This window comes from Prionailurus viverrinus, chromosome F2, assembly GCF_022837055.1.
Source record: "Prionailurus viverrinus isolate Anna chromosome F2, UM_Priviv_1.0, whole genome shotgun sequence".
In the NCBI taxonomy this organism is placed as follows: domain Eukaryota; kingdom Metazoa; phylum Chordata; class Mammalia; order Carnivora; family Felidae; genus Prionailurus; species Prionailurus viverrinus.
Window position 1 is genome coordinate 5,769,259 of NC_062578.1, and position 26,021 is coordinate 5,795,279.

Below are 26,021 nucleotides of genomic sequence, written 5' to 3' on the forward strand. Positions count from 1 at the left end.
TTTTGACTGAGCATGGATATTGGTAATTTTCTTTATATATTATTTAATAGTGGATGTATTACCCAGACAACTTTGCAATTCATTTAAAAATTGCATAAATTGCAATTATATTGCATAAATTACATACATTGCATAAATTGCAATTGCAATTGTGTTAGGTTGCCGGTGATAATTTAGTTAAGGAGCAAATAATTAAAGTTCCTTTTGGAATTGGTTTTATCATCTATGTTACCTTTGCTCTTCAAGGAAGGAAGATCTTCCTTTAAGAACCCCAAACAGAAAACCAAATATCTAAGACTATCTTACACAACAAGATAAATTACCCCAATTGGGGATACTTCTGTGTAGATAGCCCAGATAATTGTCAACCTGATGTCCTTTCTCTGATACTTGTAAAATTCACTTCCAGTCTGACCTGGCTATTCAACAATACCAGTTGGTTGGATCCTCCTGGATTCAAATGTATATGGGTCCTTCAAAGATGTGCACTAATCTCATTACTATCAAAATATTCACTTATATTTTCTTTTTATTTCTTTATGACATTGGTGTTCATATTGACTTTTTGATCTATCTTTTTTAAAAATACAATTTGCAAAATATTTATTGAAATCATAATGGGAAATGGCACCCTTTGGGCATTTGGGTTTAGCTTTTCTTGATTATGAACTTAATTGTATAAAATTATGAGATCACAAATATTTTTCTAAGTATTCTTTAGACTGTGGTACATTTTATTTCTGAATTTAGCATTGATGTGTGCGGTCAAATTGATCATTTCATCTCTGTTATTTGCCTGGATGTAGAATTTTATATATCTTTGAAATAACAGTAGATATTAGGAAGACAGGATAGATCTAAATGTCAGTTTCTTTCATCGATTTTGCCTTGTGCATGGTGAGAACTTTTTGATCTGTGCACTAAGATATTTTGAGCTTGATAATTGCTTTTCTAATCTATCCTGAATTGTGTGATAGATGGTGTGAGGTAAGGATCCAGCCATTTTTAGGGAATTATTTGAGAAGGGTCAAACAACCTATGGTAAACACTATCCATGTTTATAATGATAAAGATGGCCATGAAAATACATTAAATATATATATTTACTAATGGTAAGTGTAAGCAAATAAGCATCATATATGACACCGGGGGTGTGGTCTTTATTGTCAGTCTGTCTTTATTAAAGATCTCTTCAGCCATTGGTGCTTAACAATCAAGGTCTTTGTGCTATTTCTGCTTTGAAGCTGTACATTACACGTTTATTTAGGACCTCTCTGACTTCCTTTATACCAGCTTAGTATACAGGGCAAGGATTCCATGGATAATTGTCAACATGAGATCTGGAAACTGTTGGCAATTATTGCTGTAATTCCTGTTTCATTGATTAATTTAAAAGACATGAACTGAATTCCTACTAGGCGCTCTTAAGAGGATATGCTACTTGCTCTCAAGGAATTTACAGTCTGGTCAGAAAGCCAGGCATGTCAACGAGGAACATTACACATACAATCAAAGGCGTCAGAGAAGAAACAGTGGGAGAGAGATCAGGACCTATTCTTGCTAAAGCAGTAACATCTTAAGTCTTGCACATTTATCTGTTGTACTACCCAATACATTCATTTGTTTACTTACCATTTATTCAGCATATGGTTTTTAGGTCATGGGGAAATTACACCTTAGAAACAACAGGCATATTTCTCATGTTACACATACGTCTTACTTTCTTCTAACTTGTATTTCAAATGTTGCCTGTGCTACTTTAACCTATTTTGATAGTTTTCACTCATAATTTGGGAAAAGTGGAGTATTCATATAATTATTTAGGTATGGCAAACAAAATATTTTGATATTTGTTTTTCAAATATATCAACCTAAAATTTGTAGAATTATCTTAATTTCAGAGCAAAAGGAAGTTAGAAGAGAAAAAGGAGAGAAAACCCACGGGATTATTATGTTAATTTTCTCTACTAAATTTTGAATGGCCATATTTCATGAGGCTCTTGAGATTCCCATGGTATAAGAAAGACAGAAATACCATGCAATGTCTTCTGTTCATCTCTTCAGACCCCCATCCCACCTTGTCCCCTCCTGCTGCAGGGTGTCTGGGTTCAGGAGACTGAGGGCTGTACTCACAGCCTCCTTTGCGTTTAGCTTCCCGCTCAGTTGGGCCAATGGGACACTCTATAGGAAGTCAGAGGACAGGAAAGGAATGAGGGGTGTACTGGTGGCTCTTCCCTGTGAAGCAAGGAAATTCCACCGCATCTTCCTACCGAGCGTGTCCCTGTCAAGTAGCCCTGACCCACAAGGCTCCTCACTCTATGTTCCAGAAACTGCTCTCTTGTTTCACTATTTTCAGGCCAGTAGGAGGCAATGCCTCCTCCACTGCTGCCAGGTGCTTGAAACACTTTTTCTTATTTCTTACTTATTTTTATACCTTTCATTCCCCTTTATTAAGATGTCTCAAATTTGATTTTCTTCTCAGAGTTTAGGACTTCTCATTTGTCCCAAAGTTGCCGCCACAAAAATCTTGATAACACATTCTGCTTTCCTTTACACCCCTCAATGCAAAAACAAAAACAGAAGCAAAACTATTTGTAGGAAAAAAATAGTTTTGTACAAGGCAAGAAACAATATAAATTCAAAAAGATTTTGGGAAGGGTAAGGATTAGCTCTATCACTCATCTTTTTAACAAGTTTATGTGAATATCTAGTCAAAACCAACAGGGTGTCTCCCTTGAAATGTTATCTATACAAATATCCAAGTAGACCACAAGACTGTATACTGTCTTGGAATGTCCTCAGAAGGCTCTGTCATGGATCAGGTAACAGAGTCCCCAGAGTCCTTTTCTTTCAAACAGAAGAGGGAAGAGAAAGACGGATGGAAGAAACTATTCAAATTTCATCTTCTTTCTTTGTAGCTTGTGGTCGCCCTCTCCCCGTCTGTGCCCTCGCCCTCCAAAGCCACCTCAGCCTCTACTGTGACCTCCAAAGCCACCTTGAGCCTTAGGCTTGGCCCAGTCCAAAGTGGCTTTGTTTCCATCAATTTCACCATCTTCCATGGTCTCCTTGGTGGTTTTGGCGTCTTCCTCACAGTTGAAGTCTCCAAAACCAAACCCTTTGAAGGACCCAGTCTCCTGGTGACAATCCTTGCCTGAACAGAGCCATCGAACGACTCTTTTAATGTCTCTTCTGTGGTATCCTCAGACAGAGGATTTGATTACGTCTGGTATTAGAACACTAAAGTGTGTCAAATATCCCAGAATGGGGACTGTCTAAAGTATGACTTGAGCAATCTTGAAGTTTGGACAGCTGCATTTCTTAGACTTAAAGCATTTCAAGTTGAAAGAATAGGCTAATTATAATGAAGACATTCTATTTCCTTAGAACTACGGTCTCATTACAAATTCATGTGCCAGGGTTTATGTTTTAACTTCATTTTAATTAGAAATAAATTTAATTATTTAGAAACATTGCTAGGAAGATGGTAAAATATGAACGTAAAAGGTTATTTCCCATTGTGTTAACATGGGTAAATACAAAATTGACCCATTTCGGAATATCTGACACTCAGTAAATTCTTAGTAAACAAATGAATGATTTGTGATACAGAAGTACATATTCTAACTTTTAAGTGAATGTATCGACGAAAGCAAAACATCTCTAGAAAATTAAATTTCATCAGAGAATTGAAAACTAACATAATTTTTTAAATAAGCCACCTTCACCTGCAGATAAGCTGTCATCTCTGGTCTGAATTGAAAAGAATACAGCCAGCTTAGTTGGGAAAGAGAAGGAAATAGAATAGCTCTAGGTTTTCTGTGTCATCCCTTGGTTTATCACAGATTAACAGGAAGCAAGCTGGATTCAAGATGTTTGCCATGTTACTGACATAGTACCAAGAACTACCAGAACACTATCAAGAACTGAAATTGTAAGTAATGTCTTAGTTGGTAAACGGAAGTGCTTATAGTTGGGAAAAATTATAGGCAAATTGGCCAGTTTTACTGACTCTAATTCTTATGCTTTACTACATAATCAATATGTTGTTTTAATTCTAAAAGTTTTCCTTTGTGTTATGTACTTATAAAGATCTCTGGATATCACATTTTGTTTCCTGGTCTTTTATGGCAATAGCTTAAAGGGAAATGCAGTCTGGAAGAGTGATTAGGAGCAAGGGCTCTGGCACCAAATGGTCTGGTTCTGAACTCTCTGATCTATTTACCACTCTGTGACCTTCAACAAGTGACTCACATTCTCCATGCCTCAGTTTCCTCATCTGGAGGATGGGGATGGCAATAACGGCACCAAGCCAAGAATTAGAAAAGTTGAGATGGATAAACCACTTAAAACAACACCTTTGCAGAGTGCCTGGGGGGGGCTCCGTCAGTTAAGTGTCGACTCTTAATTTTGGCTCAGGTTACGATGTCGCGGCTCATGAGATCAGGCTCCATGCTGTCAGCTTGGGGTTCTGTCTCGCTCTCATTCTGCTCCTCCCCTCTTCTCTCTCAAAATAAATAAATTGAAAACAAAACAAAACGCCGCAAGAAATAGAGCCATTAAGTTACCTTTCTCAGAAGTGATTGTTCTGCGGGTCTGTCTCCAAGCTCGGCCATTTTCCTTTTGTCTACAACGGGGAGTGAAATGGAAGCATCCATCTTGATTTCAGTAGACAAAAAAGGTCAGACTTCTTGACCATTTCCTTGACATGAGCTAGTCTTGAAACAGGACAAATTTTAGGAAAAAATTTTCTTACAGGAAACTTTGATTTAGTTTCCCGAGGACATCTACAGTGTGGGTGAGAGATGCTGGGAGTCCTCCACTCACATAATGTTTTCTCAGTAATACCACTGACGTGACTTTGGTTTTTCAGAGTACTCTTGCGTATTTCTAGTACTGTGTTGTCTTATAACAACGTGCTGTGGTGCTCAGACCTCCCCGGGGGCCAGCCACCATCTTTGATTCTTCAGAAACTGTGCAATATTTTAAAAGGTCAAGGTTATCTGAGGAAGCACAGCACCATAACTCTTAGAGATCACAGCAAAGAGGGAGGAGGAAAAAAGGCCACATTGCTTAGAGATGGTAAATTCTGAGTGGTAAATCACCATACGTATACAATCGTTATTACGCCATTTTCTATCTTCCCAGTTGTATATATTCCAGAATTATATTCTAAGTACCTAAATAAAACCCTCATGAATTATCAACATTACCTCTGTGTTTCTCACATAGGGCCATAAAAGAAAGCGTATGAGAGATGATAGCCTCTAGTCTTTTATTAAAGTTCTGTGACCTTTAAGTTGTGGAAACTCAGACTGTATGTAAATTGCCTGCAAGCCAAGATGACAGCGTTAAGCTGTAAAAATGGTCAGTTGTATACGCAACCTCGCAAATTACTAGGTTGGCCAAGACCAATGATGGAAAAACCATTAATTATGATGCACGGTCATGGCCACTTCTAACTGTATACAATAAAGCCAGCACATAGTGGCTTGATTTGAGAGGCATCAGAGGCATCCTTGCTTGCAAATATTCCTCCACTAGCCAGCTCAGTAACTGGAAATTGGAAGATTTCCTTAGGTTGAAATATCTTTGTTGAAATACTTTAAACAATAAGCATTACCTGAGAAGGTTCATGATTAACTCAGCAGCATCCTTTAGTATAGTAATTTGAGTTTATTGATTCATGCATGAAACATTTATTGAACACTTATCATATGCTTGGCATTGAAAATACAGAGGGAAGTGTTTACACTCACCTCTTTCAATCAGCACCCAGTCTAGTCAGCAACGTGGAAGGGCAACCAAACATGAGAGTCTAGAATGAAGAAAGCTGTGGCGAAGATGTTCACGTGCCACTGGGGACCCAGAAGAGGGATCCCTTGACCTTTAAGGAGTTAAGTGCGGCTAACGTGTTAAGGTGTTTTAATTCTCTCTCACAGAAATCAATTCAGTTGAAAGATTTTAACCGAGGAGCAGTATAATCACATTTGCGTTTGACGGCTGTCACCCAAGCAACATAGAAAATAGTGATTGGGGCCAGAGGGCCCGTGAAGTAGAAATAAGGCATCCAAGAAGCTACTGCTATTCTCCAGGCAAGATATGATGAAGGCCTGAAGCTGGGCTAGGTTAGTAGGAAATTAGTGGGGATTAGATTCGAGAGGTACGTAGAAGTTAGGATCAGCGGGAGTTCTGATTAGAGATTTGGGTGAGAGGGGAGGTTTCTGGCTAGTGTGACAGGGTATTTACTTTGGTGCCATCATAGAGAATTTGATGATCAAGTTTGAGGAATGGGGAAGGGACCAGTTAGGCTGAGTTGAAGCTGCCTGTGGCTATGCAAGAGGAGGTAAACAGTAGGCATCTGGACATAGATGCATGGACATAGCAGGAGAGATCTGGGCTGAGGGGCAGACCTGGGTGCATCGCCAAGGCAAGGAAGCAGCTGGAGCCATGAGTACTGAGCCCTTTTAATGTTATATTACAAAAAAAGTGATAAAATCTGGATAGCAACATATGCTACAAATGCAATCGCAAACACCATTTTCTGAAAATATGAACACATTTTATTATCATAGTTGAATTTATGAGGAATTCTGTTTTCTATTTTTTTTAGAAAAAAAAAACTGTGGTAGCTTAAAAACAAACAAAATGTAAGAGTTTGGGAAAAGGCTAAGTGAGTATTTTCCTCTATCTAGCCAAAGTGTTTCTCTGATGATTTTGTTAATGGCACTGTGGTTCTTGAAGCTTAATGCTATAGTATAAAATTCCACATTTCTCTACGTTTACTCCTAATTATTCTAAGTGAGTCTGACTTAGTTAATCCTTTAAAATCTGCTATCTATTCACCCACATTCTCAGCAGTCAAGAAGGTTGATGCATCTATCACAACTTCCAATAGAAATAGCCATTTCTATATCAAGGCTATGTGTATAATGACACGATTCATTGGAAAGACCTTACCTTTCCTCCTGGGAAGAAGTCCTGTCTCTTAGGGCTCCATGTTAAATGGGAACAATCGCTATTTTACAGAATATTGCCAAGTACGGAAGTTACCGATTGTAGCTTTGAGCTATATTTGTGTGTTTCTTGAGTATAATCCTGAAGCAAAAATACAACCAACATACCCTAAGAAGATAATTTGCTTAAAAAAATTTTTTTTTTATTTGAGAGAGAGAGAGAGAGAGCATGAGCAGAGGAGAGGGGCAGAGGGAGAGAGACAAAGCATCGTAAGCAGACTCTATGCTCAGCATGGAGCACAACGTGGGGCTTGATCTCCTGACCATGAGATCATGACCTGAGCCGAAATCAGGAGTCGGATGCTTAACCAACTGAGCCACCCAGGAGCCCGAAGATAATTTGCTTTTAATTTTGAAGTTCATTTATTAAGACTTCGTTGGCTGTGTCAGGACCTTGACCGTTATAAAAATATCTGTATGCTTTAAAAGGCATAATAAAATCAGAAAATAAAATTTCTAAAAATATTTCTTTACTAAAAATATTCCTTACTTTGACAATTTGGAGTAGATCCACTAAGTTAAAATTTGATATGGATTATTTTTATTGATATTCTCAGTAATAGGCATAGAAATTACTCTTTATTGTTTTCACTCTGAAGACATGGAATTTCATATAATTCCCAGGATAATTTTAAGGGCCTCTTGGAAAGCATCCTTAAAGTTGGATTCAGATAGGCTTTTGTCAGTTGCTATATGTTAACGCTTTCACCCTTGTAAAAATATCATCACATACAACTGCATATTCATAAAAAGCTGGAGGAGATAAATGAAATTATTCTAGTTGAAATATTATAGAGAAAAAAATCATAAGATAAAAAATTAAAAACTGTCTATAATTAGACAATTAGAATTCGCCGTCCCTCATCCTTATTCATAAAACATATGGCTGAATTTTTTGAAACCCTGCAGTTAAAAATTAGACAGAAGAAAAATGAATAGTTGATAATTACTTGTACGTGTTCATTTTCTTCTGTGTTATAAATGTGTTGAGTAAGATGGCACCAAGAAATCCTAAAAGATCACACATTTTTAAAAATGTATTTATCCAACAAATATTTATTGTAGACCTAGTGCGAACATTTTTCTGGCTAGAGGTACAAGACAAGTCCCTGCCCTCCGGGGGCTTACATTCTAATGTGCTGGATGGGCAATAAACACAAAAAACCAGCATAGAGTAGAATGTCAGGTAGAATGAAAGAGTAGGCTAAGAAGAGAGAGAGAGAGAGAGAGAGAGAGAGAGAGAGAGATGTGGCCAAGAGTTAATAGAGATAGAATGGTCAGAGGAGCCTCTTTTGGGAGGGGATATTGGAGCTGAACTTGAAGAAAACGAGGCAACCATTCCCAGGAAGAATTTGGGAAAAGCACAGTAGGGAAAGAAAATACCAAAGAAAGGTCAGAGAGAGAGGGAGACACAGAATCCAAAGCAGGCTCCAGGCTCTGAGCTGTCAGCAGAGAGCCTGACGCGGGGCTCGAACTCACAGACCGTGAGATCGTGACCGGAGCCAAAGTCGGACGCTCAACCGACTGAGCCACCCAGGCGCCCCCGAAAAGGGCCATTTAAAGTGGAAGCCAGTCGTCAATTTTTAACAGCAAAAATTGTTTATTAACAACGAGCTTTGCATCTACCATTCTAGTCAAGATGGAAAACACGTTATATTGCCGTGAGCTAACATTGGTCATTGGCTTTATCCTCTCTTTTATTCTCCAGATGTTCATCGATCCAGACTTTGAACTTCAAGGGTTGTCTCTTTCAGTGTATGTGTGGACAGGAAGGGTGGTATGTCTTGTAATCTAGGAAGTTTTCAGGAAGGCTTAATTTGGTCCCCATGAATTGGGTAGGTACTTTGGAAGAAGCTCGACTGATTAAGTTTTTAGTATTTGTTTCAGCACCCGTGGATTTGCAAGATCCTGAGCATACTGTAACCCACTTTTCCCCTTGGTACCTCAAGTAAATACATTCTCTTCGGTGAGAAGTTAAAATGCCTGTTTTCTTTTCTGGTTCTCTCCAACACTGGTCAAAGTACCTTTCATCGCTTTGTAAAATCTCCAGCAAGATATCAGAAAAGCAAACAAGGAATGAGTTGAACTACATTGTGGATTCTTTCAAGTGGAATAGGGTACAGACATTAAAAATTATACGATGAAAAATATAAAGCAACAGAGAAAAACATCTATCATGTACTCTTAAGAGAAAAAAGCAGAATAGAAAATTCAGTCTGTATTTACCCCTATATGTGACTGTTCTTTTTGTTTCAATGCAAGTTCTTTAAAGTAAAAATTTCTTTGTATTTGTGGTATTCTTTGTACTGCATGGTTAATAAATGGGCTAAAATTATGAAAATGCAAATTCAAACTGGGGGTGATACAAATACAATAGTATATGCAGAATATGCTATAATATATGGTCTAATGAAACAATTATAATTATATATTAATTATAATGCTATATAATATAATATAATATAATAAAGCAATTGCAAAAAAAGCCAATGCCATTCTCCTTTTCTCTCTCCTATCCCACTTTATCTACATGAGATACTTTACGAATGAGCATTGTAGGGCTATATCCTGAAATCTTACTTTTCTTGAGAAAAATGCTTGCACAGCGCACCAAACGTAAGTATCCATGTTATAAGACTGTAATTGGAGATTGAAAATGCCGAGATAAAATACTGAGATTTGTATCAACCATTGTCACTCAGGAGACAGAAACGACAGCAATAATTTGGTGGGGGGAACATCGATATTAAGATTTATTAACTAGAAACAGGTAGTTAACTACTAGAGGAGGTTAAAAAAAAAAGCAAACCCTAAGGAATGCAACAATGGAAACAATAGAAAGATGGGATGAAGCGGGCCTAAGAAAAAAAATTGAGAATGAATGAACAACTTGGAAGAGGGTCTTCCCTGAGGCTGAATTCAGACCTCAGCAGAGAGGGAGTGCCTGCCGCAAATCTGTGCAGCCTTCCCAGGGTGACGGAATGTGCTGGAGGACAGAGGTGGTAGCGACCCATGAGAAGTGAACAACTGATGGCGGAGAAACTCCGTGGAGGGTGCTGGTCGCCCAGGATGGCTGTCAGTGTCACTGAAGTGGGGCTGGCCGCCACCCCACAGGAGAAAGCCCGCTGAAATCGGGAAAAGACACCCTTCCTCTCGCTTTGTCCGTGTAGAGGTCTTTCTGTTGACAAAGCCTACCATTGTATCAGCTGGCACAGGAGAACTGTTTATAAGCTGCGACTAAAATATCACAATGTAGGTCATAGGAGGGTCGATTTGGTATCTAGAAGGAATGGATTGACAAGTGGATTGTCAATGTCAGTGGATTGACTGTCTACCCCTTTGGTTCCTCAGATTCCATGTGTTCCCTTCCTCATACACTTAAACTTCCACGTGGCAGTTAAACAGCTCATGTTTTCACTTAACAAGGTGCAGCTGTCCTTCCCACAAGTGAAGTTCTTACCCTTTCTCCCAAATGAGGAGAAATGTCCTTCCTACAGTAATTGTATCCGTCATCCATCATTCTAATGACTCCTTGGATTCAGCCATCTTCCAATGAAAGTTCTGCTACCTAAAGATTGATTTGTAAAGTTAACGTCCAATGAGGATGAGTCTATGCCTCCTTCGTGATGGAACAGGTCCATTGTAATCAACCTGCAACTGGGAGGCAGTTCCCCCTAGAGAATTGTTCCATATCTGGGACCAAAGCATTTTTCTCTACTCTTGGGAGATTAGACGGCAGTGGTAGCCGCGTCGGCCATGGTAAGAAGTGTGTGCTATTGAGCCCGGGAATAATCTCCATCCTTATCACCATGGACACCATGGGAAGATGCTGACTGAAATCCACACAGCACACCATTGCCCACCTGATTATGGAGGACCTATTCTGTGGTGTGTACCCTCTAATGAGTATTCACATGAAATGTTATGGCACACACCCTTCCCAAATAGGTCCTCACGATGCCTGGATATTTCTGTCCTTGTGTAACCCTCTCTCCTTGAGCGTGGGCTGGACCTAGTGGCTTACTTCCCAGAAATGAAATATGGCAAACGTGATGATATGCCACTTCCAAGATGAGGTTACAAAGATTCTGACTTCTCTCTTGCTGACATTCTCTCTCTCATTCTTGCCCGGATGGAGAGTGCTACCTGGTAAGCAATGAAGGGTGGCCTCTGGCCAAGAGCCAGTGAGGAACTGAGGACTTCAGGTTCAGAAACAGAATCTTTCCAGCAACCATGTGAGTGACCTCTAAGTGGATGCCTTCCGGGTTGAGGCTTCATTTGAGACCGCAGTCCTGGCTGACACCTTAACTGCAGCCTTATGAGACCATGAAGCGGGGGACCCAGCTAAGTCATTCCCGGATTATTGTTTTAAGCTAACAATAACGAACTTTTGTGGTGGGTCATTAATCACGTAGTGGTAGGTAACTAATATAGATGCAAACTTCACAGTCTACCCTGATTTTGAGAGATACATCTACATACCTCTTTCCCAATAGTCCTTGTTCACTAGTCTTTCAATCCTGTCCTTTGCACATCCTTTACCATTCCACCAATCCATTATCTACCCCTTGTGAAATAATGGTAGATTATCAATTCTGGTTAGGAGAAGGTGGACCTGTCTTCTTTCAAATACCATGAAAGATGGCTGAGAAATCAGAGTTAGGATTAAATTATACTCTAATTTTTTTGAGGGCATACCATTTGACTGTGCTACATGTTGTGTGATAGAAACACAGTCATTTCGTCTTTAAGAAGCTTTACACCCACGAGGATCCGAAATCTCATTCTCCGTCACTGTAAAGATGGACATGATTTTTATATCTTTGTCAAGTAATTTGCTTTCTGGGATGTAAGGATTAATGTTGCTGAAGGCTGATCTCCAATAGGATACTTTATTCCCATATTTTGGGATATTGTCTATAGGCCAAGATCCCTCAACTATTTGTAATCTACTTAGGGCTCTCTTCTAATCTCCAGGATCAAATTTCCAATTTTCTCTTAAAAACTTCATCAAGAACTCCCATCACACAATTAACACGTCCAAAATAATTCCTTGCCTCTACCTTCTGCATAGCACTCCCTTCATCTTCCAGCTTTCTCTGGTCGAATGTTCTTTTTTCTTTTCTCCATAATTGGAAAGTGGCCCCATCATCCTCCTAGCCTTTTTTTTTTTTAATGTTTACTTATTTATTTATTTTGAGAGAGAAGAGGCAGAGAGAGAATCCCAAGCAGGCTCCATGCTGTCATCGAGGAGCCTTGATCCCACCACTGCAAGATCATAGCCAGAGTCCAACACTTAACCGACCGAGCCACCCCGGCGCCCCTCTCTTCCTGAACAGAAATTCAAAACTGCTCTTTTCAAGAACAGAACAGGTATTTTCCATGTTTTCATTCTTTGACACTTAATTAACTATTTAATTATTTTTTCCTCGTGCAGTCTCTTTGACCAGAACTCTCCTCATCCTCATTTTGGTCTCAGGGTAGCCTTCAAAAACTAGCTACCGTGTCCCTTACGTAATTTCCTCCTTACGTAAGGGACAATCCCTTCTGATGGACTTCCACTAGACTTTGCCTGAACACCACTTTGCTTTTATTACAGTACTTTATTTTATACTGCCTTTTCTAAAGCGTGATCTGAGGAAGCCTTATCCCTCGGAGACATCCCCGTAAAGGTAATGGAAGTCTAGAGCATTTTCTGTACTGTTGTTTGTCTTAGCCTTTCCTGATTTACATTAGCTGGTTGATGCTGAAGCACCCGCAACACAGAAATGGATTCAGCCTCCGTTTATCTTGTTTCACTCTCTTTTTTCCTTATTATTTACTATTTTCTTGCAGGACACTTGTGCCCAATCTACTATGCCCTTTCTCACTTTTGTATTTCTTGGCATTATGCGTTATGGTTACTTGTGGGTTGTTGGAAATGCCGTGCGAATGTCCACACTCTGAGGCAGGCACATCTCAGACGTGTTGGTGATATTTTCTTCTAGGCAACTCTAGAACTGTAACAACACCATCAGGAAGCAAAGGAAATAAATGATTAAGCTACCAGAGGGAGCAGACTGAGAAGTTGGAACTGCTCGAGGCCACAATTAGTGGGAAAAGTGAGGAAGACGAATGTGTCACACCATGAGATTTTAAGCGGAGCGGTTATAAACTCTTGGAAATATCATCTCTGGCTTGATGAAAGCGGATGTGAAAATGGTGAGATACGCTATTCAAATGAAGCATTAGAGCATCCGTTGTGTTGAATGAAGTTCTGATGAGTCAGCCCAGTCAGAGAAGCATCAAGCCTCCTGGAGACGGTCCATTCACACACCGACTTGCAATGGCGCGGTTTGCCACGACGTGGTTGATAGTGGCAGAGACCAGATGGGTTCTAGATCGTAAGAAATTAAATCTACTTTTACCTGGGTCACTACGCTACTGATCTGGCTTCCAATATGGAAATGAGGAATCATTCCCCTCCCCTGAGATTTGATTAATAAATTTAGTGACCAATGGGGCGCCTGGGTGGCTCAGTCGGTTAAGCGTCCGACTTCCACTCAGGTCACGATCTCAGGGTTCGTGCGTTGGAGCCACTGCGTTGGGCTCTGTGCTGACAGCTCAGAGCCTGGAGCCTGCTTTGGACTCTATGTCTCCCTCTTTCTCTGCTCTTCCCCTACTCACGCTCTGTCTCTCTCTCTCTCTCTCCCAAAAAGAAAAAAACACTAAAAAAAAAAAAAAAACTAAAATAAGTAAGCAAATAAATAAATAATAAATTTAGTGACCACTTTGCTCGGGTCACTTTTTCCTTTAGTGCATCCTTCAGAAGCACAACGCAGAGAAATCGAAAGTGCTGTCATCTGTTTCGTGCCATCAACAACATTTCATTTTGAAACAGTCATAACCACGCGGCTCTAAGCAGCTTTATTACCAAAAAAAAAAAAAGGAACACAGATAAATGTTGCAACTTATTTTATGATGTGAAATGTCTTCTGAGGAACATCTGTGTAAACAAAGCAGCATTATGCATACACTTTTGCCCTCAGACTTGAGGCTGACGGTACCTTCGTTGTCCATTATTCAACCCTGATGATGCTCTTGGCACACAGGGTTCCGATATGAAGACATATTGTGTGGTGTTTTGACCCATTTGGTGTTCATCATCCTATCTTTCTGAGCTGTAAAAACAAAGTGATACCAGAGTGGTTTCTTGGATCTGTGTCAGCCTCAAGCTTCAATTTTGTAAGTGAAAGAACGATCTATTAACATCAGGAGAAAGTAAAAACATTCGAAAAAAAAATGTAAAGGGGCGCCTGGATGGCTCAGTCGGTTAAGCATCTGACTTCAGCTCGGGTCATGATCTCACGGTTCATGGTTTTGGGCCACGCGTCGGGCTCTGTGCTGACAGCTCAGAGCCTGGAGCCTGCTTCCGATTCTGTGTCTCCCTCTCTCTCTGCCCCTCCCCCTCTCACTCTGTTTCTCTCTCTGTCTCTCTGTCTCTGTCTCTCTCTCCCAAAAACTAAATAAAACCTTTTAAAAAAAAAGCATTAGCAAAAAGTAACATTTGACTGTGGGACTTATGCCTCCAAAGTATCAAAAGCAGAAATTCGTTTTCAGAGATTGAAATAAGGTCATTTCCTTACACGTGAGTTCTTCCATCTGAGGCGATTGATCAGAAGTGCTACGAGGTTTAAATATCGAAGTGAAAGAGATCAGCCGTCAATGAACCGACTGCTAAATTTCTTAAGGAAAATGTTTAACCTGAGATTGGCTGGTTACTAACTACACTTCCTCTTTCCTCTGGCTCTCACAAAAGAAATGGATTGAGCCCTAATGAAAATTGTAAAAACTACATAGATGTATTTCATATTTGAATCTGAATGTCGACTTGGCACTGAAATGGAATATAATAAAGCAATTAGAAGGATTTCACTTTGACAGTTCTTGATTGATCGTTCGATTTAAATCATTTCTCTTGGAATTTATTCCTTCATTTATAACTTTAGTGTCGTAAATTCAAAATCAAAGAAAACATGACAACGAAAATGACATGGCCTGTGTTATACATATAAATATAAGTTCACGATGTTTTGTAACAACTCATTAACTCAATTACATTTACAGTTTTCTGGAAAGGGTTTTCCTTTTTTTTCTTTTTAATAGACTTATTTTTTTTTAGACCTGAAAAATTGAGCACAGGGGCGCCTGGGTGGCTCAGTCGGTTAAGCGGCCGACTTCGGCTCAGGTCGTGATCTCAAGGTCCGTGAGTTCGAGCCCCGCGGCGGGCTCTGTGCTGACATCTTGGAGCCTGGAGCCTCTTTCAGTTTCTGTGTCTCCCTCTCTCTCTGCTCCTCCCCCGCTCACGCTCTATCTGTCTTTCAAAAATGAATAAATGTTAAAAAAAATTAAAAAAAAATTGAGCACAAAGTACAGAGAATTTTCATGTATTCTTTGTTTTTCTGAGAGATTTCATGTATTCTCAGTTTAATCTAACATCTTTTAAAAAATGTTTATTTATTTTCAGAGAGAGAGAGCACGAGGGGGCGGGGGGAGGACAGAGAGAGAGAGGGAGAAAGAGAATCCCAAGCAGGCTCCACACTGTCATCACAGAGCCCAACACAGGGCTTGATCTCATGAACCATGAGATCATGAGCTGAAATCAAGAGTCAGACACTTCACCGACTGAGCCACCCAGGTGCCCCCCACCCCATTATTCATATCTTGAATTAAGGTGGTACATTTGTTGCAAATGATTAACCAATACTGATAAACTATCAGCAGCTAAAGCCCATAGTTTACATTAGGGATCACTTCTTGTGTTGGACAGTTCTTTGGGTCTTGACAAATACGTAAGGTCATGTATACACAGGTATGGGATCATACAGAAGAATTTCACTGCCTTAAAAATTTCCTGCACCCCACCTATTCATGTCTCTCGGCCCCTCTCCCTCCAAGCCTCGGGGGATCTCTGATCTTTTTACTGTTTCTATTGTTTTGTCTTTTCCAGAACATCATATAGGTAGAGTCATACAGTATAGAGCATTTCTACCTCGGTTCTTTTACTAAAAAATATCATAGAACTTTTCTCCATGTCTTTTTGCGGCTCGATGCCTCATTTCTTTTTAACACTGAGTACTATTCCATTGTCTGGATGGACCACAGTTTACGCATCCATTCAGCTCCTGAAAGACATCTTGGTTGCTGCCAACTTTTGGTAATTACAAGTAAAGCTGCTATAAACGTGCACATGCAGGTTCTTGTGTGAACAGACATTTTCAACTCATTTGGCCAAATACCCAGAAGTGCGGTTGCTGGATTGAATACTAAGACTACATTTGTATTTGTATCTGCCAAACTGTTTTTCCAAGTGTCTGCATCATTTTGCGTCATCAGCAAAGAAGGAGAGTGCCTGTGGCTTTACCTTCTCCCCAACTTTTGGTGCTGTGAGTGTTTCGCATTTTAGCCATTCGAATGGGTTGTAGCTCTCTAATGTTCTCTAATGATTTACCGTGTTGAGCATCTTTCCATGTACTTATTTGCCATCCCCGTGTCTTCTGTGAGATTTCTATTTAGTTCTTTTGCCCATTTTTAAAAGTGGTTTGTTTTCTTATTCTTGAACGTTAAGGGTCCTTTGTATATTTTAGACACAAGTCCTTTATCAAGTATGTGCTTTGCAAATATGCTCTTCCTGTCTGTGGAGTGTGATTTCATTCTCTTAACACTGTCCTTTGCAGAGCAGACGTTTTCCATTTTAATCAAATCCAGCTTATCAATTTTTTCTTTCTCGGATTAAACTTTTTGGTGATGTATCTAAAACCTCACCACCACACCTAAGGTCACCTAGATTTTCTCCTATAGAGAATGTCTAGGCATGTTACGGTTTTTTACATTTTACCTGCGGGTCTATGATCCATTTGAGTGAGTTTTGTGAAGGGTGTGGGATCTGTGTTTGTGTCTAGATTCACTTCTTTTCTTTTTTTCTTTTTTCTGCATGTGGATGTCTAGTTGTCCAAGCACCATTTGTTGAAAAGATTATCCTTTCTCGATTAAATTGTCTTTGTTCCTTTGTCAAAGATCATCTGGCTATATTTGTGTGGGTCTATTTCTGGGCTCTTTATTCTATTCTATTGACCTACTTGTTTGATCTGCCAATATCACAATGTCTTGATTACTATAGCTTTACGGTAAATCTTAAAGTCAGGAAGTGTCAGTGCTCTGACTCAGTTCTTCTACATTGTGTTGGCTATTTTGGGTCTTTGCCTTCCAAATAAACTTCAGAATCACTTTGTTGATATCCGCAAAATCACTTGCTGGAATTTTACTTTAAGAATTGCATTGGATAGAGAGATTAAGTTGGGAATAACTGACATCTTGACAATATTAAGTCTTCCTATCCAGACCATGAACTATCTCTCCATTTATTTAGTCCTCCTTTGGTTTACTATATCAAAATTTTATAGTTTTCCTCATATAGATCTTATACATACTTTATTAGATTTTTGCCTAATTTTTTCTTTCATTTTTGATGCTAATATAAATGATGCCATGCTTTTAATTTCAAACTCTAGTGTTTCATTGCTAGCATATAGGAAAGAAATTAAATGTTTATACTAACCTTGTATCCTGCAACCTTGCCATCATCACTTTACTGTTGATTATTTGTGATTTTATACATAGGCAATCATGTCATCTGTGAAACGAGACAGTTTCAATTCTTCCTTACCAATCTACATACTTTTTATTTCCCTTTCTTGTCTTGTTGCATTACCTGGTATTTCTAGTATGACTTTGAAACAAGAGTGGTGAGAGAACAACTTTGCTTTGTTTCCAGTCTTAAAGAGAAAACATGTAGCTTATCATTAAGTATGATATTAATTGGAAGTATTCTGTTAATGTTTCTTAAGCTGATGAAGTTACACTTTATTCCTGCTGTGAGTCTTATCAGGAATGGGTGTTGGACTCTGGATTGCTGCATCTATTGATATAATCAGGTGATTTTTCTTTTTCAGCCTGCCGATGTGAGATATTACATTAATTGATTTTCAAATGTTGAATCAAGCTTCATACCTGGGATAAGTCCCACTTGGTCATGAGGTATAATTATTTTTATACACTTTTGGATTCAATATGCTAATATTTTGCTGAGGACTTTGTATCTATGTTTATGAGAGATACTGGAATGTTTTTCCTTTCGTGTAATGTGTTTATCTGATTCTGGTATTAGGATAAGGCTTTCTCACAGAGTGAATTATGAAGGGTTTTCTTTATTTCTATTTTCTGAAAGAGATTGTAGAGAAGGGACATAATTTCTATTTTTCTGCTTTGAAATTCATGGATTTTTGCTGTTATTTTTATTATTAATTTTTTCCTATTACTTTTGATTTAATATGTTCTTTTTTCCCTACTTGCCTGAAGCGAAAATTTAGATTATTGATTTTAGATCTTTTTCTATTCTAATATATGCATTCAATGCTATACCTTTCCATTTAAGCACTGCTTTTACTGCATACTTCACATTTTGGTAAGCTGTATTTGCATTTGCATTTAGTTCAAATTATTTAAAAATCTCTGTTGAGATTTCTTCTTTGCCCCAATAGGTTATTTAAAAGTTTGCTGTTCAATCTCCAAGTATTTTTGGGTTTTCCAGCAATGTGTTACTGACTTACAGCACAATTCTGTTGAGGTCTAAGAGGAAAGATGATATTGTTTCTACCTTTTAAATTTGTAAGGGTCCAGAACATGATCCATCTTCGTGAATATACTATGCAAGCTTGAAAAGAATATGCATTCTCCTGAAGTTGGATGAAGTATTCTATAAATGTCAATTAGATCTAGTTGATTGTGTGTGCCATTCAGTTTTAATATAGTCTAGCAAAATTCTTAAGAAAGAAATAAAGTACAAATAAGAATATTAGGAATAAAAGGAATGAGATTAGGAGTGGAAAGAATGAAAGGAATACAAGGAATAAAGTAGAGTCAGAGATAGCGTTAAATGCATTTTTAAGACAAACTATGGTATTTGCATGTAAGAAAATACTATAAAGGGTTAAAAAGTGTAGCTAAATAATAATGCATCAAATAGGCAAATCTGGATAAAAGCAGAGTGCAGAAAAATATCTAGATGATAGTTTTTATGTAAATGTTAAAAATACTCAAAACGATGTAACGTGTATTTTGGATACAAAAAAATGTACAAAAACAGTATAAAACATGAAAACGACGTGCACCAACAACAGAATTATGGCTATTATTTTAGGTGGAGACCAGCATTTATATTGATTTCAAGGCACAGAGATACTTTTTCTTTCCTCACTGTGCTGGCTAGAACCTGCCATATAAGGTTGAATAAGCATGTGGAAAGAAGACATCCTTGTCTTATTGTTGTTTTTAGGGACAAAGCATCCGGTCCTTTATCATGACGAGTACTGTGAATTTGATGTTTCTATCTTTTCATTTCTGCCTTGAAAACTCTTTTTTTCTGGGCTGAGGAAAAGCAATTTTGGAAGTTTTAGTAACACTAAACTAAGACATGTGATTATAGTAGATATTAATGTTCTTCGTACTCAAGATTCAACTATTTTATTGCAGACTTTTAAAATAAGAAGAGTTTTTAATTTAACATTTTCTTATTAATAAACAAAATTGGTTCAAGCAGTACAAATTGCTATTGGAACTCTCTTTTTTTGGCAATTTTGTGGGTAGGCTTCAGGGTATATAAAGTATATTTCTATGTAAAAGTATATTTTATAATTCTATTTATTCACTGTGTGTGTGTGTGTGTGTGTGTGTGTTTATAGCAATGTCACAAATGGTGGAAGAAATACCTTCCCTATATATTCTTAATTTCTTCTCAATAGTTAGTATTTTATGGCCAAAAAATACTATTATGGTGATTTTTACAAATACGATGTTTTTTAATAACACAAAAGTAATACACCCTCATATAAAAAATGTTTTGGAAATCCAGAAAAGTACAAAAAAAAAAAAATTACCACTTTGAGGAGGGCACTTGTTGGGATGAGCACTGGGTGTTGTATGGAAGCCGATTTGACAATAAATTATATTCATAAAAAATTAGTGCTGAATTTATATCTTACCAAAATATTTTTAAAATATTTTGATGTACTTATTGCATAATTACACATACTTACACATAATTATGTACACGAAAAGACACATACACACATACTTTTTAATTTAGTATTGTGCCGTATAGAAAACTTTAGATATTAACTCCTGCTTCGAGTTACGACAAAGCAGCTTGCGTCACACAAACCCTCCTGTTATGAGCTACCATAAAAATTGAGAAAGAAAACTAACAGCTGTTTGAAGAAATTCGGGAGCAACCAGGAAAGCCAGGATTTGAGAGACCAGATTGAAGTAGAGAGAGGGAGAAGGGTAGGAGACACAGAAAAGAGCATGAAGGCCTAACACACATGTAATTGGAGTCCTAGTAGGAGCAAAGAGAGAGAATGAGACAGAATGGTAACTGGAAGAATGAATGCCGATGGGTTTCCAAAACTGAAAATAAAAACTAAAAACTAAAAAAAAAGATCAAGTCACAGATGTAGGCGCTTTACAAATCGAAACCTGCATACATGGAAAGAAAACCACTCCTACCCATCTCGGTTTGCCTTCCAAAAGACAAAATCAAAGGCAATTTAAGAACAGTTATAGAAAAAAGGCAAAGTACCTTAAAGAGCTACAGTAAGACAGGAAACCACTTTTCCAATAGAAACAATGGAGTCAAGAAGAAAGTGTCATCAAAACGACTCAAATGAAAAACCTGAAAATCTAGGATTTCATATCCAATTTTTATTTCAGCTGTTTAAATAAAAACATGTAGACCTAATGAGTTAATGAGATGTGGGAAATCGAATAATAAAATAATTCATTTTAATCCAAAAGAACAAAAGAAAGGGGAAAAAAGATGAAAACAAGATAAGAGAAACAGAGAACAAAGAATAACATAGCAGGTAAACCCGAATATTGCCTGTGACTACATTAAAGACATTATGAACTAAAGATTCCTTCAAAGACAAATATTGTCAGATTGGATCAAAAAACCTTTGTTATGTTTGTGTAGGACACATTAAAAAATTTGCTTAATGTCTATTTATTTTTGAGAGAGAGAGAGAGACAGAGCACAGCAGGAAATGGGCAGAGAGAGAGAGAGAGAGGGAGACACAGACTCTGAAGCAGGCTCCAGGCTCCGAGCTGTCAGCACAGAGCCCGACGCGGGGCTCGAACCCACAAACCATGAGATCCTGACCCGAACAGAAGTCCTCCGCTTAATCGACTGAGCCACCCAGGCACCCCCTGTATGGGAGACATTTTACACATTAGGACATAGAGAGATTAAAATTTAAAAAAAAATCAAGAAAATATATTCTTTGATAATACCAAGAAATAGCTGCAATAATACCAAACAAAGGAGACTACCTACAAGTAGTAACCCAGTTAAAGAAGGATATTTTGTAATGATAGAAGAGTCCATGCCACTGGAAAAGATAACAATCTGAAATTGATGTGCGCTTAACAGAATGGAATTAAACTATGTAGTAAAAAATTCACAAAATTAGAGAAACCTATATTCACTGACTGGTTTGTTTTTTTTTTTTTTTGACAATATCTGTCTGTAACTGATAAAGCAATCAGATAAAGATACCAATAGAGAGAGAAGTTTTAAGGAACATAATAATAAACTTGACTAGTTGACATACCTAGAGTTTGGCACCCAAGAAATGCAGAGCACACATCATTTTCAAGTATACAGGAAAGACTTTGGGACAAAAAACTGGGCCATGTTTCAACAAATACCAGTGAATTGAAATCACATTGAGAATGTACACTGTCCACAGTGTAATTAAGCCAGAAATCAATAACTAAAAGAACTGGAAAATCTCCAAATATTTGAAAGCTAAGCAACTACACACACACACACACACACACACACACACACATACATGCATACACATACATACATATATACACAGATATACATGCGTGTATATATGTGTATTATATATGTTTTATATATATATCATGTATAACCTTCTTTGTTTCACTTAACATTAGATGGTGTTTTCTCACATATTTTTAGCTCGGACATAGCCTGAATTTCCTGTCATCTTCTTCACAAAGTGGGAAACTGCAGGGAGCTTAATTACACAGAGCCTAGTAAAAAGAGAATGAGTGGGTAAATAAAGCGTTTGTATTCCTGCACCCAGAGATTCTTCCACCGGCTGCTCCCAGCCTCCTCCTCAGTATCTTAGCCTCTCCTCTAAAAATGCCTCATAAGAGACCAAAAAAATGCACTTTATTTGGACTTTTGCCTGCTTTTGTGGGAAGGAAACCTGTTCGAGGGAAGCAGGAGAGAATCCCGTGGTTTAATTTGCTGCTCTCCCAAAGGGAAGGTGGAGGAAGAGAACAGGAACTGGAGAGAACCAATACTGAGTTGATTTCATCCTGTCCTCAGAGGTGGGGTGCCTAGGGTGAGTTCTTTCTGTAGGGGCTCTGACAGAGAGGGAGATCGCCGTCCAGATCTGCCTTTATTCGGCCTCGCTCGGCCACAGCGCTGTGAACCCAAGGGTGAGTTCTCTTCCCGGGAGAATCAGGAATGTGTGCTGGAGAATCAGGACAGTGTGTTGAACAACCGGCAACATGTTACGAAATACGCATGAAGAGTCGTGGTACACGAATATAGGTATATGCATAACATATAGAGAGAGACTAAATAAAGTATCTCAAATCGTTGACCTTTATTTGCTATGAACGATCTTGCACCTGTGAAGGCCAGAGTATTAGAAAACGGGCGATGTGTATTTTAAAATTGCATTCACTTCTCCCTTCTGTGTCGCGACGCAGTACAAATGGAACTTAAAATTTAAAATTGCATTCGCTCCTTTGGGGTATGGGGTTTTAAAAAGTAGAATGGGAGCCAGAACCGCATTGCTCTTTGAAAATAGACCTCTCACCGCCCCCCCGCCCCCCCCCCCAGCTTTGTTTCTCTTTAATTCTTAGCAGGAGAGCTTTTCATTTATTAATGTAATTAATACGGAAGGAAAAAAAAAAAAAGGATTGCTGAGAAACGCGGCTCTCTACCCCACCGCCGGGGCGGGGGACGATGGGGAGGCGGCCGGGTCAGCGGGGGCGCAGTCGCGGCTGCGCGGTCCCGGAGCTTGCAGGAGCGCGGGGGCTGCGCCCGCGTAGACGCGCGCTGGCGCCCGGGGCCGAAGCGGGGAGGCGGACGCCGGGCGGGCTGGCGCCGCGGCAGTCGGCGGTCTCCCCACCTCCCGGCTCCGGGCAAAGGCGGCCCCTTCCCCGCTAGCTAGGTGACCTAGAGACTGCTACTGAGCTCACTCTTGGAGAGGACGCACGGAAGGTGGGAGAGCCGCGTCGGCCAGGGGCGTCTTAAAGCGGAAGAGACAGGTTGGTATTTTTCCTACGAAGGGTCAGGACTCTTTTCTCTGTCGCACTTTGTTCGAGGTGTTCAACTGGTTACGATAGGATTTCAACAGGTGGCAGAGAGAGGTCACGTGGGGCAGGTTGGGGCCGCCGCGGCGCCTCTCCCCTCCCCTCGGAACCGCACCTCTCGCTGTCGCTGCACGTCTGTCTATCAGCCTAACCCGGCCTCTCAATTCGGTTTTGCAGCCCCAGAGTCCGCGGCGACCGCGGGGGAGGAGGACGGCGGGGAACGCGCCTCCGCGGGGGGGGGGGGGGGGGGCGGGGGTGGAGCCACAGGAGTCGGAGCGCGGTCCGCGCGGACGCGGCCCCCGGGGGAGCCGCAGACCCGGCGGGGCGGCCGTGGAGGAGACGGGGTCGCCGGCTCCGCTGCCCTCGCCGACATGCACAACGAGAGCTTCTCGGAGCCGGGGCCCGCCAACGCGTCGTGCCCGGGGCCCGCGCTGGGCTGCCCCAACGCGTCGAGCCTGCCGCCGCCGCTGCCGCCGCCGCTGGCCGTGGCCGTGCCCGTCGTCTACGCGGTGATCTGCGCGGTGGGGCTGGCTGGCAACTCCGCAGTGCTGTACGTGCTGCTGCGGGCGCCCCGCACGAAGACCGTCACCAACCTGTTCATCCTCAACCTGGCCATCGCCGACGAGCTCTTCACGCTCGTGCTGCCCGTCAACATCGCCGACTTCCTGCTGCAGCGGTGGCCCTTCGGGGAGCTCATGTGTAAGCTCATCGTGGCCATCGACCAGTACAACACGTTCTCCAGCCTCTACTTCCTCACGGTCATGAGCGCCGACCGCTACCTGGTGGTGCTGGCCACGGCCGAGTCGCGCCGGGTGGCCGGCCGCACGTACCGCGCGGCGCGCGCCGTGAGCCTGGCCGTGTGGGGGCTCGTGACGCTGGTCGTGCTGCCCTTCGCCGTCTTCGCCCGGCTCGACGACGAGCAGGGCCGGCGCCAGTGCGTGCTGGTCTTCCCGCAGCCCGAGGCCTTCTGGTGGCGGGCAAGCCGCCTCTACACGCTGGTGCTCGGCTTCGCCATCCCCGTGTCCGCCATCTGCGTCCTCTACGGCGTCCTGCTGTGCAGGCTGCGCGCCATGCGGCTGGACAGCCACGCCAAGGCCCTGGACCGCGCGAAGAAGCGGGTGACGCTCTTGGTGGTGGTGATCCTGGCGGTGTGCCTCCTCTGCTGGACGCCCTACCACCTGAGCACCGTGGTGGCGCTCACCACCGACCTCCCGCAGACGCCGCTCGTCATCGCGGCCTCCTACTTCATCACCAGCCTGAGCTACGCCAACAGCTGCCTCAACCCCTTCCTCTACGCCTTCCTGGACGACAGCTTCCGCAGGAGCCTCCGCCAGCTGCTGGCCTGCCGCGCTGCCGCCTGACCCCCGCCCCGCTCCGCTCCGCTCCGCGCGCGCCCTGCGCCCGGGTCCCGGCCGCGCCAGCCCCGGCGGGTGCGGGGGGAGCAGGCGCTCGGAAACTTGCTGGAGACGCAGATTCCCTGAGGCTCCGGCTCAGACCTCGGGAATCCGACGCGCTAGGGCTGCGTCCGAATTTGAATTGGTGAAGCCCTCCCGAGGATGCGGGAGCACACTGAGTATAAGGACTGTTGCGGCCGAGGACGCACGCTCACTTCTCTCTAATGCCAGAGGACACCGAGTCGACCCCCCCCCCCCGAGTTTGACAGGGGAGGGGAGGAATGGGGAGGGGAAGGGGGCCGGTATTGCTGGGAATCCTCTGCGCCGCCCCCCTCTCTCCTGCCGCCCAAGGCGTTCGCAACCCAGGCTCTAGGTGGAGCCCTCGACTCTATCCCGGGATTGGGGGTGGCGGTGTGGGTGGCGAGGACGGGGGCTGGAGGATGCCGCGGGCGCCCCAGGCGTCGGCCCCGCGCTCGCCCTGCACCTTGCTTCTTCGATTTCCGGCACTGACTGCTCAAGCCCGCGACCAGCCTGGCCAGGACCTCTATCCAGTCCTTCTTCCCTCGCCCTAATCGCTGCGGAAGCGGGTCCGGTCTCGTGCGTTCCATCGCCCACTCCTCCGGGGTGCTAGGGGGCCCGTGGAGCGCGCGGGGGTGTGCGCGCGCGTGTGTGCGTCTGGCGGAGGCGTGGGATTTGGGTGAAGGAGGCTGGAGCTTGGCTGTGACTACCCACCACGGTGGTAAGAACAGTGAAGGTTCCCCTTTCCTGTTTTAGCCCCTTTTCTCTCTGCCTTTCGCTTTTCCTGCCTCCGCTTTCACTTGAAAATGCTCCACGACTCTCAGACTCCGGGGGAGCCCGGCTCGCCCGGCTCGCAAAGGCCGGGAGCCGCGAGTGTCCCAGGCGCGCGGCGGTGGCGCCCCCTTGCGGAGCCAGCTGCTCCGCGCAAAGCGTCCTAAAATCGGGCTCCGCCTCGGAGCGCACCTGCTGAACTGCGCCTTACACTTCTGGGGTCCCCGTCCTCGCTGCTTTCCACAAATGGCTTCAGTCCTCCTACGCCCCTTTGCCCCAGGTGACCTCTCCTACAGCTTGGACCGGTTCGTCTCAATTCTTTGTGCGAGTATTGTTTTTCAGGACCGAGAACTTCAGAAATATGTAT

General features: G+C 41.8%; 1 protein-coding gene across 1 annotated transcript; it reads left to right on the forward strand.

Annotated features, from left to right (window-relative positions):
- Positions 1–23,842: 23,842 nt before the first annotated feature.
- On the forward strand, positions 23,843–24,832 carry NPBWR1 (neuropeptides B and W receptor 1). Its single transcript, XM_047842924.1, has one exon. The coding sequence runs from the start codon at positions 23,843–23,845 to the stop codon at positions 24,830–24,832; it is 990 nt and encodes a 329-aa protein (XP_047698880.1).
- Positions 24,833–26,021: the final 1,189 nt, after the last annotated feature.